At 39.7% G+C, this 19325-nt stretch overlaps 1 protein-coding gene across 1 annotated transcript in view; it reads right to left on the reverse strand.

Moving 5' to 3' along the window:
- The window catches only part of lamb1b (laminin, beta 1b), a 36955-nt gene that overhangs the window by 11712 nt on the left and 5918 nt on the right, over nt 1-19325 (reverse strand). The window contains exons 4-23 of the mRNA XM_026923198.3: nt 17949-18022; nt 17581-17769; nt 16137-16200; nt 15171-15373; nt 14922-15042; nt 14591-14779; nt 13272-13448; nt 12983-13095; nt 12822-12901; nt 12524-12659; nt 11200-11358; nt 10643-10764; nt 9798-9918; nt 8652-8841; nt 8115-8258; nt 5733-5964; nt 4471-4634; nt 2162-2386; nt 1600-1814; nt 506-602 (exon numbers count right to left, since the gene is read on the reverse strand). Of these exons, the coding sequence (XP_026778999.3) occupies nt 506-602; nt 1600-1814; nt 2162-2386; nt 4471-4634; nt 5733-5964; nt 8115-8258; nt 8652-8841; nt 9798-9918; nt 10643-10764; nt 11200-11358; nt 12524-12659; nt 12822-12901; nt 12983-13095; nt 13272-13448; nt 14591-14779; nt 14922-15042; nt 15171-15373; nt 16137-16200; nt 17581-17769; nt 17949-18022 (3015 nt within the window). The remainder of the gene's footprint in view (nt 1-505; nt 603-1599; nt 1815-2161; nt 2387-4470; nt 4635-5732; nt 5965-8114; nt 8259-8651; nt 8842-9797; nt 9919-10642; nt 10765-11199; nt 11359-12523; nt 12660-12821; nt 12902-12982; nt 13096-13271; nt 13449-14590; nt 14780-14921; nt 15043-15170; nt 15374-16136; nt 16201-17580; nt 17770-17948; nt 18023-19325) is intronic.

Raw genomic sequence — 19325 nt, forward strand, 5'->3', positions numbered from 1 at the left:
TCTATTGCACCTTTAATTTTATTACTCTTTGCCGTGGTAGTTGCTTCATTATTGTGGTACATAATCGGCTGTTGCCAAATTTGAAGATGGCATTGAATGTAACATTCCCAGTGTATAAAATGCTATAATTTACTTATGATGATACTTATAATTGCCTTATGATCCTGCCTTTCATCAATGAGTATGGTTACAAATGTGAATTGATTGTTCTTGTATTTGTAGTCAGTAAGGTTGGTTTAAGGAAAACGTAAGTGCGAAAACAATAATACTAGGCCTAACTGTCCAGTTTCGGTTAGCCTGTGCCTGCTGTAGCATCTGATACAGAGAAAAAACAGACAAACAGCTTGACAGACAACTAGGCAGAGAGACAAAAAGACAGCTAGCCAGATAGATAGTCAGTTATACAGAAAGAAATCCAGCTACCAGACAAATTGTCTAGACAACTAGACAGACATACAGCCAGTTAGACAGACAGAGAGACAAACAGACAAATATTTAAACTCACCATAACACTTGACTTCTGGATCACCCCAGAACAGCTCTCTACACTCCTCACAGGTCCTGCCACCAAAACCTGGCATACAGGAGCACTGACCAGACATCTAAGGAACACATTTGAGGAGTTTAGTATGCACGTCGCTGGCCAAGAGTAAACAGTGAACAGAACGAGCCTGGTTAAACATGAAGGCTGGAGTATGACCTTGTACTCAACTGGCTAACATCACTATGAGTCAACAGGAAGAGAGGAATTAAGCCATGTTTCCCATCCAGTGAGAATAAAGCCACTTGTGTACTTGCCGAGGTTATGAGATCAAAACCCCAGGACTGACACTGAGCCACTGCTGGACGCTAAAGTAAGATTACTAACCCTGAATGGCATGCTTGGGTTGTGTTCTGCCTTGCTTGTAAGTTGCCTTGGATGAAATCACCTGCCAAATAACTTTAAATTTACTGGCTATGGTATATGCTGAAATCAAAGGCATATGTGTGGTAGAGGTGTAACACAATAAGACTTTGTATACAAGACTTTGTATCTGTATCTGTATTCAGATTTAAACCTGTAGTGGACGTAGCCTCAACCACAAGTTTCTTTCCTTTTCTTTACATATAAACTATCACTAGAAATGTCAGCACTGTCAGCATGATCTGTGAATTCTGGCTCTGACAGTTCCTCAACCTCAGCTACATCACTCGAGGTCATAATTGGTATCGACCTGAGATGTGTGCAGGACTGTTCTTTTTTTTAATCCCACTCATGCAGTTATTATTTTTGTTTGTACCTGTCCATGATATTTTCTAATAAATTTAGTTCTACTAACCAAAATATAAACAAACTAGCAGCCTAATTCAAACCACTGCAATCCTGATCAGGCAGTTACTAAGGATGCCTGAACGAAAACTGAATGAACGCTGTCTTTCTTTGTTCTGTGTGCTTCATATCCGCCCACTTGCTCGCACCAGCAAGAAAAGTGAAAACCTCCTGATTCATGCAATCTTTTGCTTTTTTCATTTAGAATAATGTATTAGTGTTCAGTTACATTCCTAGAGTGTATGTGTGTATGTGTATGTGTGTGTGTGTGTGTGTGTGTGTGTACTCACCCCGTTGCAGGACAGGCTGTAAGAGTGTGTGGGATGACATTGACATGGCTGGCAGCCTTTGCCACCGTGGAAGTTCCAGGTGTTTGGGGCACAGCGGTCACAGTGCAGACCCTCTACACTGGGTAGACACGGGCACTGCCCACTCACCTGGTCACACTCACACTCACCATCTACACACTTGTGGTTGTCAGTACCCAAAAGCTGGCACATACACTCTAATCACACACACACACACAAAATACAAATAAAACAAATGAGCTTTTACAGATGAATAACATAGGCATGGGTGAACCAGCTAAAAAAAATTATGATATTCATAAAAATTATGGAAAATAATGGTCTATAGTACAGTGGAGGAGAGATGTACAAAACTACAAATGTACGACAATACAAAACAAAATCAGAAGATGCAAAAACCGAATTTAACAATACAACAAAATTTAGGGAACTTCAGGGAAATGAAAATGGAAATGGAATCATAGCAAACACACGGACACACACACTAGAAAAGTATGTCTCTACACATACAGAGATCGACACACACACACACACACATACTTACTCTGGCAGTTTTGGGTGCTAGCATCTCCATAGTAGCCACGGCGACAGTGCTGACACGCCTGGCCCTCAGTGTTGTGCAGGCACCTGAGACAAGTGCCCGTGCGGGCATCACAGGACATCGGGTCATGCATGTCAATGTTGCCGTTACACTGGCATGGGTAGCACCGTCCACCTGACACCTTCGGGTTGCCATAGTAACCAGGTGCGCATTCCTCACACCTTGGTCCTGAGGAGAGAAAAACATTATCAGAATATTGCAATACAGATGTATGAGCATTCGGACCATATCGGTTTTCTGTAAGTGTTATAAAATAAGGCATTGGAGAGATGGAAAATTTATATAAATACATAAAAACAATCAATTTTCACCAAATTAATGCATTTTTAAATGTGATGCATTAAGGTTTGATCAGCTGGTATCAATACACTCACCAACCACTTTAATAGGAACACCTGTACACCTGCTCAATCATGCAATTCAGCCAATCATGATTGGCAAAGTCAGCCAATCATGTAGCAGCAGTGCAATGCATAGAATCACGTACATACAGGTCAAGAGCTTCAGGTAATGTTCACATCAAACATCAGAATGTGGGAAAAAAAATCACCATTACACCATTCTGTGTAAACTCTAGAGACAGTTAGGTGTGAAAATCCCAGGAGATCAGCAGTTTCTGAAATATTCAAACCAGCTCATCTGGCACCAACACCCATGCCATGGTCAAAGTCCCTGAAATTACATTTTTGCCCCATTCAGAGGTTTGATATGAACATTAACTGAAGCTCTTAACTTGTATGTGTATGATTTTATGCACTGTGCGTCTGACTGCATAATTGCATGAATGCACAGGTTTACATGTGTTCCTAATCAAGTGACGGTGGTTGTTGATGCCAGACAGGATGGTTGAAGTATTTTAGAAACCACTGATCTTCTGAGATTTTCAGACACACCAGTCTCTGTGTTTACTCTCTGAGTTTACACAGAATTGTGTGAAAAACAAAACTGGAAAGTGTAGCAGTAGCTATTTTTGGTCCACATTTATGCAGCCCTAGCTAGAACTGCTAGTCTCATTTTCACTCATAAAGTGATCTGATGTGAAGTTTGGCCTGGACGCAACCCATATCCATGGGTGTGTAAATTAGTGGAATGTGTGTGTGCATGTTTCAGACTTGTGTGCAGATTACAGCAATGATGCACTGAGTTTGAACCTAAAACCTGTTTGTATCAGTTTCACTTTCAGTGGGAAAGTAACTGCTTTGCACAGAGCACTGGAAACCATTAGCACATGGCAGGATTCTCACACAAAGGCATTTGACTTATTTTTAGGCTGAACATGCTGCCAGATTTCTGAGAGAGTTGTTTAGATCAGGATCATTTAGTTGGATCTTCCTTATGAGAACCCAGATTACATTCATACACAATTTGCTCTTAACATGCAACCAAAAGCCTGAGTTTCCTATCAATGTACCACTTTCATGTCTGGCTTTAGTGACATTTTTGTGACAGCATGTTTTTTTCCCACAAAACCAGGTTTGTGAAAAACAGTTGGAAAATTATGTAACTGATTCTCTTGTTGGACTGCAATCATAAGAATTTTACAAAGTTAGTTATGCAACTGTAGAGCTTGGCACCAGCACAGTAATGTAGCAAGTTGTAGGCTAATGTAGGCTAGCACTGTTCTCATGAAGACTAGGTTTAGCCTGAGATTAGAGATTACGCTGGCAAATGGGAGAAACATTACATTCTCACTTGACATGTTTTTAATCAAATCAGATTACAGATGAGCCAGATTTCAGTCCATGCTCAGAGCTGTTAATGATACAGGATGTTATGCTATTATGAGTTACTTCAGGCTACACTCTCATGCTCTCTCTCTCTCTCTCTCTCTCTCCTAATTGGCTGCAGCTCCTGACAATCACCACACAGCCAGACTTTGTTCATGTCTGAAGTTGTGGCGTGATGACATTTAACATATCTGAGATATTGAAGGGACGTGTGCATAAAAATGTCCCTCCAGATACAGGATAGTCAAGGTGACTTACAGGAACATTGAGTATTTTGTCTCCTCTGACTCAATAATCATGTTTTCTTTTTAGAATTTTCACTAAAAAAACGTATGCACTGTAGCTGGAACGTTGCTGACACCAGTGCAAATGATGCAATATTTGTACCAAGAACACAGAGGGTTGCAACTAAACACTCAGAAGACCTAATTCTGTTTACTCATTTTACTTACTGAGAAATGTATTCTAAAACATAGGTACAACCTACTTTATCAGTAACATGCTACGTAATAGGAATGTTGTTACCTTTGTATCCTTGGCTGCACACACAGAAGAGCTGGAGTGAGTTGGGGTTTTGGTAGCAGGTGTCTGCAAACTGTCTTCCACTGCCAGGACCATCGGGACACATACAGGGTCGACAGCGGTCGCTGCTGCCTAGTAACGCATTGCCATGGTAACCTTTCTCGCACCTATGGACATCATATTTACGTGGATATTAAAAGGATGCCATGATGCCTGCCATAGTATTATCATGATAACTAGGCGTCAACATTCATGTTTTATTTCCTGTAGTATCTCTAGATAAAAACACTAAAAGAAATTGAGAAACAATTCTGCAGTGACAATCCTAGACCTCAGAAGTTGGCTACATACATCATGTGAGAATTGTGGTAACTGGAAGCAGGTTTTGAGCAAATAGACAGACACATGAGGATATGAGGCAATACACTGAGGTGAACTAGATTAAGCTGTATGTAGGTAAAGTAAATTTCACAGGATATTTTTAAGGGATTATTTGGAGAACGTATTGAGAGGGACTCTACTGAGGAGTGGTTTCATTATAGGTGAAGACTCATTGTTGTGAGTACTAAGTGAAGTGATATATTCAGTGTGTATATGTATATACACATGCACCTACAGAGATGGAAGCCATTACAGGTGACAGTTGTTAGCTACAACTGCACTGAGGAACAACGAATTAGCCTTAATCCCTTTACCTTCCTCCTTAATCTCGTAGTGTGTAAGCTCATTCATTATACTATCTCCCTCTTTGAATGAACCTGAGCCTGAGCCTCCTGAGACTCCTGACAAAGCTAGTCTTTCAGACCATCAAGCCGAGGACAATCACATACTCATGCTGATATCTGAGAGCTAATTTAGAGATATAAAAACTCAAATCCAAACTAAATTTAAGTTTCAAACAAGCAGATGTCATGCTCTGATGTACAAGCTACTTGAACACATTGCATATTATATAACATAATAATCAATCTATATCTCTAAGCAGAGCTCTGGCTGGAACTAGGGGCTTTAACCCCTTTAAGAGACACTTTAATTTGAACCCTGGTTATTGCAATAAATGTACGCAATACGTTACCCTAAGTGTATAACATAGTTTCAAGACTGATATAGCGACCTACTTTAAAACATGTTCTGGTGCAGGTTCACAGGAATCTAAACAACAATAATTTCCACGTCTATTTAATATTAACATGTAATATCATTGAAAGCTTTCATATTATACAGAGCTGAAAATGTAGAGTTTTAAGGATAGACTCTTGGTGTACCTCTCACACTGATCTCCTGTGGTGTGGTCTCTGCACTCCAAGCACTGGCCTGTGTGAAGGTGACAGTGTTCTCCGTGCCCATTACAGAAGCAGGGTTGGCACTGTGGGAAGCCCCAGTGTCCGGGCAGACAGTGGGCACACTGACGTCCGTAAACACCAGGTAAACACAAGCACTGGCCTGTGGTCGAATTGCAGAAAGTGTTCTTTGAGCCCAACGGGTCACACTCACATGCTGGGAAGGATGAGAAAGCACAAGTACACATTAACACAATATGAGTGACACAAAAAGTATTTTAAAAAATGAAGCAATTGAAATGCCTTTTTAATATTTAGTATTTTGAATGTATTTGAATATTAATAAGCCTATAATTTCATGCTGGAGAACATTTGCAGTACCACTAATACACAAACACTACTACTACTAAAACTATGTTATCTTCAAATATTAATTGACCTATAATTTTATGCTGCTACAAACAAAGGTGACAAGGTGAAAAATAATTTGCTTTGCTTTCTTAAACAATGGAAATTACAATGAGGCCAACTAATGATCTTATCATAAATTTGTTTTAGTTGGTGGTGATATTTGCAGCTTTATACATTTCTCACCATCTTCAGCTCTTCTTCACATAGGAATAATTTTTTTTTAATTAACTCCTTCCAACCCAGTCCAAATTTAAACAGGATTCTTATTCACTATGGAATATATTTAGAGTTGAAGTATACATACGTAATGAAGAGTTAATACCAAAATTAACCAAAATCAGACTTTAGACTTGGACAGTCATGTAGGAACTGTTCATGTGGGATGGAGTTTATTAAAAACAAACTTGTGTCTCAGAGCAGTAGTAAGTCCAACTCCACTGTCTGACAGATTAATGTAACCACAATTTATGTTTTGTGCTGTAAATTCACTCCAGAAACAATAAAATACTATTCAAGGGTTATATTAAAAACATAAATAATGAATTATCTCAAGTCCACTTTTTTTCCACATGGTGAACAAAACACAGCAGCATCTTAATCAGAGACACTGCTGAACTTGACGAATGAATTTATATTTATATATATATATATATATATATATACAGTACTGTGCAAAAGTCTTAGGCACCCTGTATTTTTTAGCACATACTTTGTTTTAGAATTGTACTTTATGACTTCTACATTATCGAGTCAGTATAAAAACATTTTAGATTTCCAAACATTAATTTTCCAGCAAAAATTAAATGTTACAGAAAAATGTTTGTATGTCTGTAAAGAAAGCAGCATATTACATAAGAGAGCACTTTTAAGACAAAAAACATAATGAAGGCTGCTGGGTTTTGCTGCAAAAATAAGAAGCAAGTTTGACAGTCAGAGTCTCCAGAAGAACTGTGGCTGGTTCTGCAAGATACTCAGTAAAACTTACAGCTCATTTCCTTATAAAACTGCACACATTGTACCTGAGATTACTAATTTTTTTTTTAAAGCAAAGGCTCATCAGACCAAATATTGACTTTGTTTCATTTATTACTGTTTACTGCTCTTTATAGTATTTCTTTTAATGTAGAAACATTTCATTTCATTATTTCTGAAAGCATCTTTTCTCTACAGCATTTCTTTACCCAGTACTGTAATTATATACTATACTTACTTAAAGTGAGCTGTAACTATAGCAGGTGAATGCTTGTTCAGCTGAGAAAACTAGATAGCAACAGGGTATCTAATGCAGTATCTCCATTTCCTAGATGTTAAAAAACACCTCTACTCAGGAATCTGGCAACCTCAGAAGCATGGACTAGCCTTGAAAAGTAATTTTAATAATCTGAATGAACTGCCACTTAAATCAATTTAAGAATCAGCGCAGCATCACAGAGAATATGGAGAACTTTCCTTGCGTGAATACTGATTTGTCTTTTAAACTTAAGTTGCTAACTCTGAATAAGGCCCTACTGTATACACTGTATGTACACTGTGCAGCATGTGGAATAATGCACTACATGGAATTAAAATCTATTTAAAATTCAGCCACAGAGGCCACTATTGGAGAATGCAATAAATGCCTGTTGGAAATTGTTACCAGTTACATGTGAATCACTGTAAGCTCAAAGAAAAGGTGTCATCAAAAGCCCATATCAGGCTATTACTCTATTATTAGGCTATTATTTAGTGTTAGGGTTTAAACTCATTCTGACAGCCTTAGTATAAATAATAGTTAGCAATAGTTGTAGTAAGTTCAGCATAGTACACAAAATTTCCAGAGAAACAAGATATTTCAGACAAAAGTCCTTCATCAGCTGTGCAAGCAGTTTATTAGGTATGGATTTATTAATTATAACAGATTTTTTCATTAATAACCTGGCTCATTAGTGTTTGTGTAAGATGTGTGTCTAAACTTACGCCTGCAGCCGGAGGGTCCAAGCTGGAGGGTACCCGGGGCACAGCTGTCACACTTCCTGCCCACCACATTTGGCCTGCACGGGCACTGGCCACCATTAGATTCACACACCGTACTGAGAGAGCCTAGTGGGTCACACTCACATTCTGCATGTGTGTGTGTGTGTAAGAGTGACGAAGACATACAGAAGTTTTGTCATTATAATTCCGTTTTTGGATTGCTTTTTGGATTGTTTTCATATTATGTGTATGTATTACACATCCTGTAACTGTTACCCAAATATAATCCATATTATAAACATTACAGTTGAGCTTTTTTTAAAATGTGTATTACACAAAAATATTGTGACCATTTCCAATAGACATACCACTTTCCAGTGCCCTGGTGCCCTTCACATAATTTAGCAATTTGGGCTCACTTTTATAAAAGGTGCCAATACTTCCATAATTATTAACACTGTCAACCATATATGTCTCTCTCTCTCTCTCTCTCTCTCTCTCTCTCTCTCTCTGTGTGTGTGTGTGTGTGTGTGTTCAGACCCATAGCTCCCTGGTGCAGCAGGGCCGATGCGCTGAAGATGTATTCTCTGCAGATGGTGGTCATGGGTGTTTTCTGGACACTCTTACTGTTCTCGAGACAGCGGTATTTCTGAAACATTTCCCACGCTGCCTCTCTGTCAGCTGCCCCTGAGAACAGCTCCAGATCTCGCACCACAGGCAACAGCACAATCTAGATAGAAGCCAGAAGGCAAAAGTCAGACTAACTTTAAGATCACTTTTAAAGTCTGAAGTGGTTGTGTGTCTGTGGAAGTGTACAGTAACTGCTAGACAGTAATGAAAGACTGAATATCTAAGTGTTCTAATAACTGTGACCCATGTGGTTTAGTTAAAAAATAATTTTTATGTTGGTCTTAGTGTTGCTGCCTCACAGATCTAGGATCGCCAGTTCAATCCTGAACTCTGGTTACTGTCTGTGCAAAGTTTTGTATGTTCTCCATGTGGCCATGTGGATTTCATTCAGGTTCTCCAATTTCCTCCCACCTCCCAAAACATGCCAGTAGGTGGACTGGTGATTCTAATTTCATAGCATAACTTTACTAAACTAATTATAGAGAGAGAGAGAGAGAGAGAGAGAGAAGTAGATCTAATGAGAATAATGAAATAGTTTTAGGAAGGGTGCCAATAATTCTGCAGGGCACTGTATATACTGTCCCAGTGTCCCAGTTACCAGGTGAAGAAGCAAACCTCTCTTGATATGTTAACCTGATTCTGTTATCTGATCTGGATTTTCTTTCTGTTTGATTTGATCTGAGTTCATCTGCCTTTCTCCAGTTAACTATGGCTCACTTGCTACCATCAGCTTTGTGTTAAGCGGATTTAAGGGGGCGGATTTCTTGCCATATTTGGTAACAGAATTCTTGTTGAGTGAAAAAAATTATGGCAAACTTATGACTCCTCTTCATGGATGAGAGATGTTTGTACAATATTTTAAGTTCCTGATAACAAAACCAGTATTGCGATATCATATTGTAATTGATTATTTGCACAGTAGACTGGTGTGTGACAGCTACAGTGAGGTTAATAGGCTCATATACCTTAGACTGGGACATTAATGCAGACAGTATAGTTTAGTCTGTGATGTCTGAGGTACGACAGCTGTGGTGTAATACAGAGAAAGTTACTCACAGAGTCAATCAGCATATGCGGCTGGTGATGAAGATCATTTGATGAAAAAAGTGCTAGAATCATTTTCACTGTGTATTTCTGGCCCTTTTCCAAACACAGTGGCCTGGGCAGTACCACATACCTGAAAACACACACACACACAAGTTTAAAGCTAAATTTAAAGCCCACTGGTGCACCTAGCCATATACCCCATCAATGAATTCTTTATTAATTCTTTTTTTTGTTTTGTTTTTATATTAGTTATTTCACTGCAGCTTACAATATGTCTTCAAATACTGATTAACATGTAAGTTTTGGAGAAAAGATTGTTTTAATTCTTTCAGATCACCATTAAGGCCTTTGAAGTTTAATATGCAGACTGTGGAACCAACCAGAGGCTTTGTTCATACAGTAGAGACATTTCCTAAACTAATATAGATAAATGGGTGGAATGGGTGTTAAACAGATGCAGGGTGTGACTTCACCACAGCAAAGTTGGCTCAGCAGTTAATATTCGCAATTCAGCAAATAACACTCTGATTAACAACAACAGAAAACTGCATAGGCGAAGGCTGAATGCGTGAATTAATTTTTACTATGTAAAAAATCTGACTCTGGTTACCTTAAATGATCTGACTCCAGTGTTAATGTAACTGATTTGTGTAAGTGACTGTTAATGTACAGCAGCTCTATAACACAAAGCTTCTTCTCTCATGGAAAGAAACAACAAGGCACTAAAGACATCACAGAAATTTATCCCACTGATAAAATGACTGGATAAATCCAAATAACACGACAATAACAATACAATAACATCAAACATAACTGCATTACACATCATACTTCTTAACACACACACACACTACCTGGAGCCTGGAGGAAGTGAGATGGTCTGTTGGTCAGCGTAAGGAGCTGAACAGTGTGCAGATGGGGAAGGACGACCAGTACGTATCACATCTATCTTCACCTGCTCCCACACATCTGGCAACTACACACACATACACACACACACACATCATATCAACACCCTTCAGAAGAGATGCACTCAAATCAATAGATTAATTCAGTTCATGCACATTTTTGTATTTTTTATGTGTGATGTGTGTGTGTGTGTGTGTGTGTGTGTACTGAACTGCAGCTAAAAGAAGGCATTGGGGTGATGCCCCCTCTGTCACATATTACTTCAATTATATATGTTTTTCAAAGGAACAGAAAATGCAATACATAATGTAATCACATTTATCTAAATCTCAAGATAGATAACAGGAAAGATAACAGGATTTTTCAAAAAAATGATATTATTTAACATAGCTGTCATTCATCTTGGAAAAAAATTTGTAGTGGCTTAATTTTACAAAACCCTTCTCCTATATCAAAGGATATACAGCTGGAATTTGTGTGTGTGTGTGTGCGTGTGTGTCACCTGAGGTTCATAGCGGATCAATAATTCATATTCCATAGACTGTGGGATGTTGTCAATGGTGAACTGCAGTGTTTCTCTTTCAGGTACACTGGCGAATCCAATTCCAGTCCAGGTCGGGGGCCGATCTGCAGGCAGAGGCCTCGCCACCACAGTCACTGCCTGAATACAGTTATTACACAATTACATATAGCTCACATCTGCATACCTAATGACTGTGTGTGATCCGGTATCTATATGTGCACAGTGAGAGTTGCGTCCTCATTCTTAAGTACACATGAGGACACAAGAGCATTACGTTATAATTGTTAAGCCATCCGACTCTGTAAAGGATGTGTTTTGTTTCCATTCCTGTTTGTGATTTTCATGGACAGGATTTCAGGATATAGCCAGAGTTGGAGAAGTGTCCAGTATAACTGCTAATCTCTGTTATTAGCAGATGATATTGTTCATTCAAGTCTGAGATCAAGGGAGATCATATAAACGAGTAATGGAAAAAAAGAGTGTGAGATTATAGTATGTAGATTGACTACACTAAATTGCCCCTTGGTGAGAATGAGTATGTGAATGCATGCGCGCGTGGTGCTCTGTGAGGGATTGGCGTACCGTCCAAGGTGTTTCTCTGCCTCACACACAGTGTTCCTAGGACAGTCTCCAGATCTACTGTGTAACATTGAGTCATATCACAACACCTCCACATCAACAGTGGGCTTTCTCCCCTTAGTTACAACATACACATTCCTGTTCCACAGTCACTTCCTGTTTATGGACTATAAACTCATGCACTAACTTACTGTGAGGTCTTGCCAATTCACTGAGTATGCTCTGAGCTGTTGTTTGTGTACAATCCTTAATTCAGTTGTTATTTATATGCTCGATTTGCCATGTTGATCTTTGTTTGGATTTGAAGTACTTGGACTTCCTGCCTGCTTCAAGACACTGTTTGGGATTTGTTGCTATTAAGTTAGTAAACCTCCAGCACATGGAAGTTAAACCTTCTCCTGAGTCTGTCTCGTAAGACACTGCAACCCTGACCAAGATGAAGCAGTTACAGAAAATTATTTTTCGAGACGCTATTCTGATAATTACTTAAATCAGTACCAGATTTATGTAATTTGAAAAAAACAAACAAAAAAAAAAAACGTTAAGCTCTTGAAATAGTCTTCAGACATCTGCTGATTTTGTGCATGTTCTTGAGCAGATTACCAATATATTGTTCCTCTCTGAGGTTTTATGATAGCGCCAGTGCATTCTATGGATGTTAGGAGTTTCTTTTTTAGAAAATGTGTGATACTCAAACTCCCATAATGCCCTGGGTGGGACTAACCGGTTCGAATGCTGCTTCCTCTGCCTCATAAGTGTAGTGGTCAAGGGCAGCAAAATAATAACCAGGCTTCATGTTGTCACAGCGCCTGCCAGACATGTGCTCTCTACACACACACTGCCCTGTCTGTGGAGAACAACTACAGGGAGAGAGAGAGAGAGACAGAGAGAGAGAGAGAGAGAGACAGAGAGAGATGCTAATTGTCAATGCTACTGGTGTTGATAGATTAAGATAATGTTGTATGAGACTGAGTAAATTAATCTGCTGTTCTCATTGTGTAAGGAAGGCTGTTTGCTCTTACTCATTGTTCAGGGCTCCTCCAAGATCGCAGTCACATGGCCGACAGCCATCCTTATCTGTGCTGAGGCCCCAGTGCTGAGGCTGAGACACAAAGACACTCATTCAGACATAAGCACACATACACTGATTTAGATATTCATACAGGCACAAACATTCTCTCACCTGACACTGGTCACAGTTTCGTCCGGTGACGAGGCGTTTGCAATAACACATTCCTGTATCTGTGTCACAGGGCCTTCCTCCAGGAAGAGTGCCCAGAGGATTACAGCTGCATGCTGGATTTAGAAACACACACAGACACACACACAGAAATAAACAGGAAGTATTGTATAGTTCAAGGCTCTTATAACACAAACATAAAAACCACCTGTGTGTGTGTGTGTGTGTGTGTGTGTGTGTGTGTGTGTGTGCATACATATGTGTAAGTGTGTATGGGTGTGTGTTTCCTCACGGAGGCAGCCTAGCAGGTCTTGGCCAAGTCCGTAGTATCCTTGTTTGCAGTGATCACAGCGCTCTCCCTCCACATTCTGCTTACAGCGACACTGACCAGCGACAAGTCCCCTCATCACGTCTGTCACGCTGTCACACACACCACCATTCAGTGAGCCCCGTAAGTCACAGTCACATGCTGCAAACACACAATTACACAAACTTTTTTCATAATTCCACCTTTTTTATACATAATTACACTGCAGAGACGGATCAGTGGATTACGTGGGCAGTATCATAACAATCATAACAATGGCTGCGTTTACTTACTACACAGTTCTGGTAAATTGTGTTTTTGTCGACCCATACTGTATCTGCTTCCTGTGTTTGCATCGTTTCCCTGCCAAAATGCGCTACATTGAAAGCAGCAACTTTACACCACTAGTTGAACAATGTAGATGAGATCATTTTCATAGAGTTTCTTCCAAATATGTTAAGAGGTCGTCAAAACATCATGCGAGTTATAAAGGTGAGACAAAGGAAGACAAAGCAAGGAAGCAAGCAACGCATTACTTTGGTCAACCTCCATCTCCTGAGCAATGCGGTCGAGGCTGAGAAGTCAGCTGTGGAAAGGAGTCAACACCTTTAATGACGTGTTAAATTTTTGTTCGACAGTTTGCATACGCAACTGTCCCAAGCGTGTTGAACTAGCATTGTAGTGGCTTGTGACAGGAGTCGGCTATCACACTCTGGAGCGTTTATTAGTATCAATGATGGTAACTTCTGAATTAACAGAAAAATCGGATGTGAGTGTTTTGATTTGAATCAGATGACCAGATATCAGATAGCTCATTTGAATGTGACCTGTATCATACGTGAAAAAATGAGATCCAAGCTTTTTAGACACATCTGTGTCAGAAGTCAGCAAAAGAATATACTTCTACTGACTAAGTTGCTGAAATCCTCTTTAAGCAGGTGGTTGGTAACAAGGTAAATCTCTGGGTCTCTTCAATACAGTATTAAAAAAGTATTAATTAATCCTGCGATTTATCATTTAGCTCCCCTTTAATTCTGCCACAACAATCTAGACCTGTTTTAATAAAAAAAAAAACCAAAAAAGCTTTACCCAAAATTAATACTGGCCAATTAACACTAAATGGGAAGTAATTTGGAAAATACTTATCCAATTATTTATACAATGTACTGCATATAGAGAACAAGCATAGATGAAGGATTCCAGCACCATTAAATAAATAATGTGAGCATATATGTAAATTCAGCAACATCATCCTGACACACAGACAACAAAACCACAGTATGTTAGTACACTATCATATTTACGTTCACAGATGCGAGGGTCTCTTATGTCCCTGTTAGGATGCTGGTAGTAGAAAGGCTTGCAACCCTCACAGTGCTGCCCCTGTGTGTGGTGTTGACAATCATCACACACTCCTCCACTCACGTTCCCCGATGACACATACATCGCCATGTCGAAGTGACACACATACGAGTGCTGGTTACACTCACAGCCTGACACACACACACACACACACACACACACACACACACATACACATATGCAGACACATGTCAGTAACACAAATTCAGATAGACCAAATGCATGTGTGTGTGTGTGTGCGCACGCGAGTGTGTGTGATTGTGCATGACTTACGCTTGCACTCATTGGCATTTCGACCTTCTGCAGGTCTCCATGGTGCATCTTGATATAAGTCTTGACACTTCTCACAGTTCAATCCAGCTGTGCGATGATTACACATGCAATGGCCATGAACCTGTGTGATCATGAGCACACAGACACACACAGACACACACACATACACTGTGAATTTGACTTTCAATGCTGACTCTGCTGACGGTTTTTGGATTTTGTTTAAGGATGTTTTGGCTGACTCTGCCGTACCATGCCTTCAGGCCCTGCCTCACTCTCATCCACTGGTGCACACTCGGAGGCGTGGCCATAACAGAAACAGTTGCCACGGACAACCATGTCGTAGAGAGCATAGTAATACTTCTGCTTCACCTCATTTCGGCCATCCAGAAGGTCATCACCGAGAGTGTGTAACTTCACCATCCGCACTCGCAGGTTAGTTATTCTCAAGAGGTCTACTCAGATGCAAAGACACATACAAAATACCATTAACAGTGGCTATGTTTAATGAGTCCTTCCAAACCTAATCATATTAATGTGCATATGAAGAGAAGTATTTGGTGTCAACATTGCCATAACAATGAGTAACTAATGGCGATGTAGCTAATGGTAACTCAGTGTATTAGCTGACTTTTTAATTGCATGTACAAAGTCCTAAAAGATGTCAGTCTAGAGAATAGAGGTCTTTTTTTGCTTCTCTGTTACTCTGTTTCTCTGTTACGCCACAAGCTGCATTGTTTGTCATATTAATGTCAAGAGACAAAAAAAGTGAGGCTGGTAAGGGGAAAACTGTTTATAACTGTATAACGTAAGTGATAACAGGAACCAGTTTGTTTTGTGGATGTTCTTAAATAAATCTTTAATAAAATGTAATCATTAGCAAATTGCTGTGGTATAAAAGGAACAAAACACTACAGGATGTGCTGTTACTGGAAACTTCGTGGTAGTAACAGCCACATCACACCACCCCACCATTGATTATTTTCCTATAACAGCATGCACCAACTTTTTTATTCCTTACATAAGCATTCAATTTAATCTATTCTGATTTAGGGGTATGCATAAACGTTTTCATTCAGATTATTAACAGATAGACGCACAACGCAAATAAACATAACCAGTGACAAAATATCGAGCCTTTTATATAGATTTGAGTAAGCTATCCCTCCTCTTCACATGCCTTAAGGTTACAAATGGCCTAGCCTTTCCACTACTTACTCTGGATTCGTTGGCTGTAGGGGTCAGGAATCTTAAATACAGGATCAAGTGCTCGGAAAATCACCTAAACACACACACACACACACACACACGCAGATTGAAACAGACATTCAGAGAGATAATGAGATAGTACAGAATGAAACATAATCCTTTTCTCAGTTCCCCAAAATGTATTAAATAATAAATTCATTGTGCAGCAAATTACTGTTGGCCCAAGGACTCAATATCTAGGTGTATGTTCTCTTTCATTCAATCCAAAATAATTTAATTTAATCTTATTTTTACATGCTGTACTTTCATGTCTGTGCAACATTATTTTGCCAGATGCTGCAGCAGTGTTATGGATAAATACAGTAGGGTCCAAAAGTTAGAGAGCACATTGAAAATCTGGGATTTTTTTAAAACTAACTGTGTAACTCTGGCATGCACAAACGTTTGGACACACATTCTGCTGTAAAGTCTCAGAACTGAATTAACTGATTAGGCCTTAATTGACTCATTAGGACTTGTTAGGAAGGTCAAGATTTGTCAATAGGAATAATAACTCCTCTGAATCTTCAAACCTTGTGCTAACACTGCCAACACTCTAAGCAGCTGACTGAGGATCTGAAAATGAAATTAACTGATGTCCACAAAGCAGAGGAAGGCTATAAAAAGACATCAAAGTGCTTCTAGCTCACAACTTTAAAAAACGACTGGAAGGTATAGCTGACACAGGAGTAGCGATTCAGTGTTTTACTGTGCAATGTTGCTTGCACAAACATGCTCTGCATGGAAGAGTCATCAGAAGGAGACCTTACGTGGGACCTCATCACAGAATTCAACATCTGATGTATGCAAAACAATATCTAGGTAAGCCAGAGGAAACAAATGCTGTGGACTGATGAAGTAAAAATGGAACTCTTTGGCCATAATCACCAATGGTATATTTGTAGAAAAAGGAGTAGCATTTGATGAAAAGAACACCTCGCCACCTGTTAAGCATGAGGCTAGATCTATTATGCTTTCAGGTTGTGTGGTAGCCAGTGGCACAGAAAACATTGCACAGGTATTTAGAAGAATGGATTCCAGTAAATATCAGCAAAATCTGGAAGCAAATGTGACACTGTCAGTAAAGAAACTGAAGCTGAAACGACACTGGCTTCTACAACAGGACAATGAGCCAAAACATACCTTAAACCCACCATGAACTACGCCAAGAAATGAAACATCAATAAAATTCTCTTGTGTTTACTTCTTTTCACTTCAAAAACCAACAAAATATATAATTTGGCCAGGAATGCCCAAACTTACATCTTTATGATATCTTTATCTGTTTTTGCCGCTTTTAATTAAAACTTCCATGTCATGTAGACTATGAATGATTTTTTAGTCAAATGTATCTAGGGGTTGAAGGGTTGACTCTTTGTGTGTGTGTGTGTGTGTGTGCGTGTGTTATGCAGACCTCTCCCTCTGCTGAAGGCTCAATGTTAGAGTACCGGGAATCACAGATGACATCATCGACACTCTTGACTGGTCCCTGGGAGATGTGTGGAAAAGAAGCTGAGCAGTTGAATGCAAAGTAACGGTACACCTGCCAGCTCTGCCCATAATCTGATGAACGCTCAATCACCATTGCTGCAGGACGAAACGTCTGTATGCAGAGCATATCACACACACACACACAGACACACACACACAGAAAATGCACAAGATTTACACAAAACTGACTCGAAAGATGAAACACACTTACATGTATATTCTACATTCCTCAGAAGCAGGAGATTCCTGAGGCAACGTGTCATGTATATAGACATAGTGTGTGTCTGTTACCTTAAAGGTCATGATGATATGTGTGAAGTGGAATTCAGCTTCTAAGTCCAGTTGAATGGTCACATTCTCCACTCCTGTGACAGAAACAAAGAGTTGAGTGTGTGTCAGAGAGATGTTCTAACTTCTCATCTAGTTGAGTTCTTTTCAGTACTTAGCAAAGAACACCCAATGACCTGGGACATTAAGTCAACTTAAATCAGTGTTTTATGCATACAAACTTGACTTATGTAATATTAAATAATAAACTGTCACATTATTATTATTATTATTATTATTATTAAAATTGCATTAGCTTTCATTCAGGTCTTCTTTATACCAGACCGCAGCGGCACAGTGTCCAACATGGTGTCTTGTTAAAAATGGAGTCGCTAGAAACAGTACAAATATAATATTCATGCTAAAATGTTCATTTTGCAGTTTATGTCCATAATCTAAACAGCTCATGGGTGATATTTCAGTCTGCCACAAAGTGTAGGATTAAAAATCCCTTTGGATTAATTAAATGTACAAATATCAGCCATAACATTAAAACCACCTGCCCAATATTGTGCAGGTCCCCCTTGTGTCACCAAAACAGCTCTGACCCTTCAAGGCATGGACTTCACAAGACCTCTGAAGGTGTGCTGTGGTATCTGGCACCAAGACGTTAGCAGCAGATCCTTTAAGTCCTGTAAGTTGCAAGATGGGGCTTCCATGGATTGGGCTTGTTTGTCCAGCACATCCCATAGATGCTCGATCAGATTGAGATCTGGGGAATTTGGAGGCAAGGTCAACACTTTGAACTCTTTGTCATGTTCCTCGAACCGTTCCTGAACAATTTTTACAGTGCGGCAGGGAGCATTATCCTGCTGAAAGAGGCCAACGCCATTAGGGAATACCGTTGCCATGAAGGGGTTACTTGATCTGCAACAATGTTTAGGTAGGCAGTATGTGTCAAAGTAATTTCCATATGAATGCCAGGACCCAAGGTTTCCCAGCAGAACATTGCCTAGAGCATCAGACTGCCTCCGCCAGCTTGCCTTCTTTCCATAGTGCATCCTGGTGCCATCTCTTCCCCAGGTCAGCACCGCACATGCAACCGGCCATCCACATGATGCAAAAGAAAATGTGATTCATCAGACAAGGCCACCTTCTTCCATTGCTCCATGGTCCAGTTCTGATGCTCACCTGTCCATTGTAGGTGCTTTTGGCAGTGGACAGGGGTCAGCATGGGCACTCTGACCGGTCTGCAGCTACACAGCTACACAATTTGTGCTACAGTAGCTCTTCTGTGGGCTAGCCTTCACTCCCCATGGCATCAATCAAGACCCCACATATCCTTTGCCGAAACTCCTTATGCTTTGTGAGTAGCCTTTTTAAAAAAGGGGTGGAGTTAAG

This window comes from Pangasianodon hypophthalmus, chromosome 18 (genome assembly GCF_027358585.1).
Source record: "Pangasianodon hypophthalmus isolate fPanHyp1 chromosome 18, fPanHyp1.pri, whole genome shotgun sequence".
NCBI classification, from domain to species: domain Eukaryota; kingdom Metazoa; phylum Chordata; class Actinopteri; order Siluriformes; family Pangasiidae; genus Pangasianodon; species Pangasianodon hypophthalmus.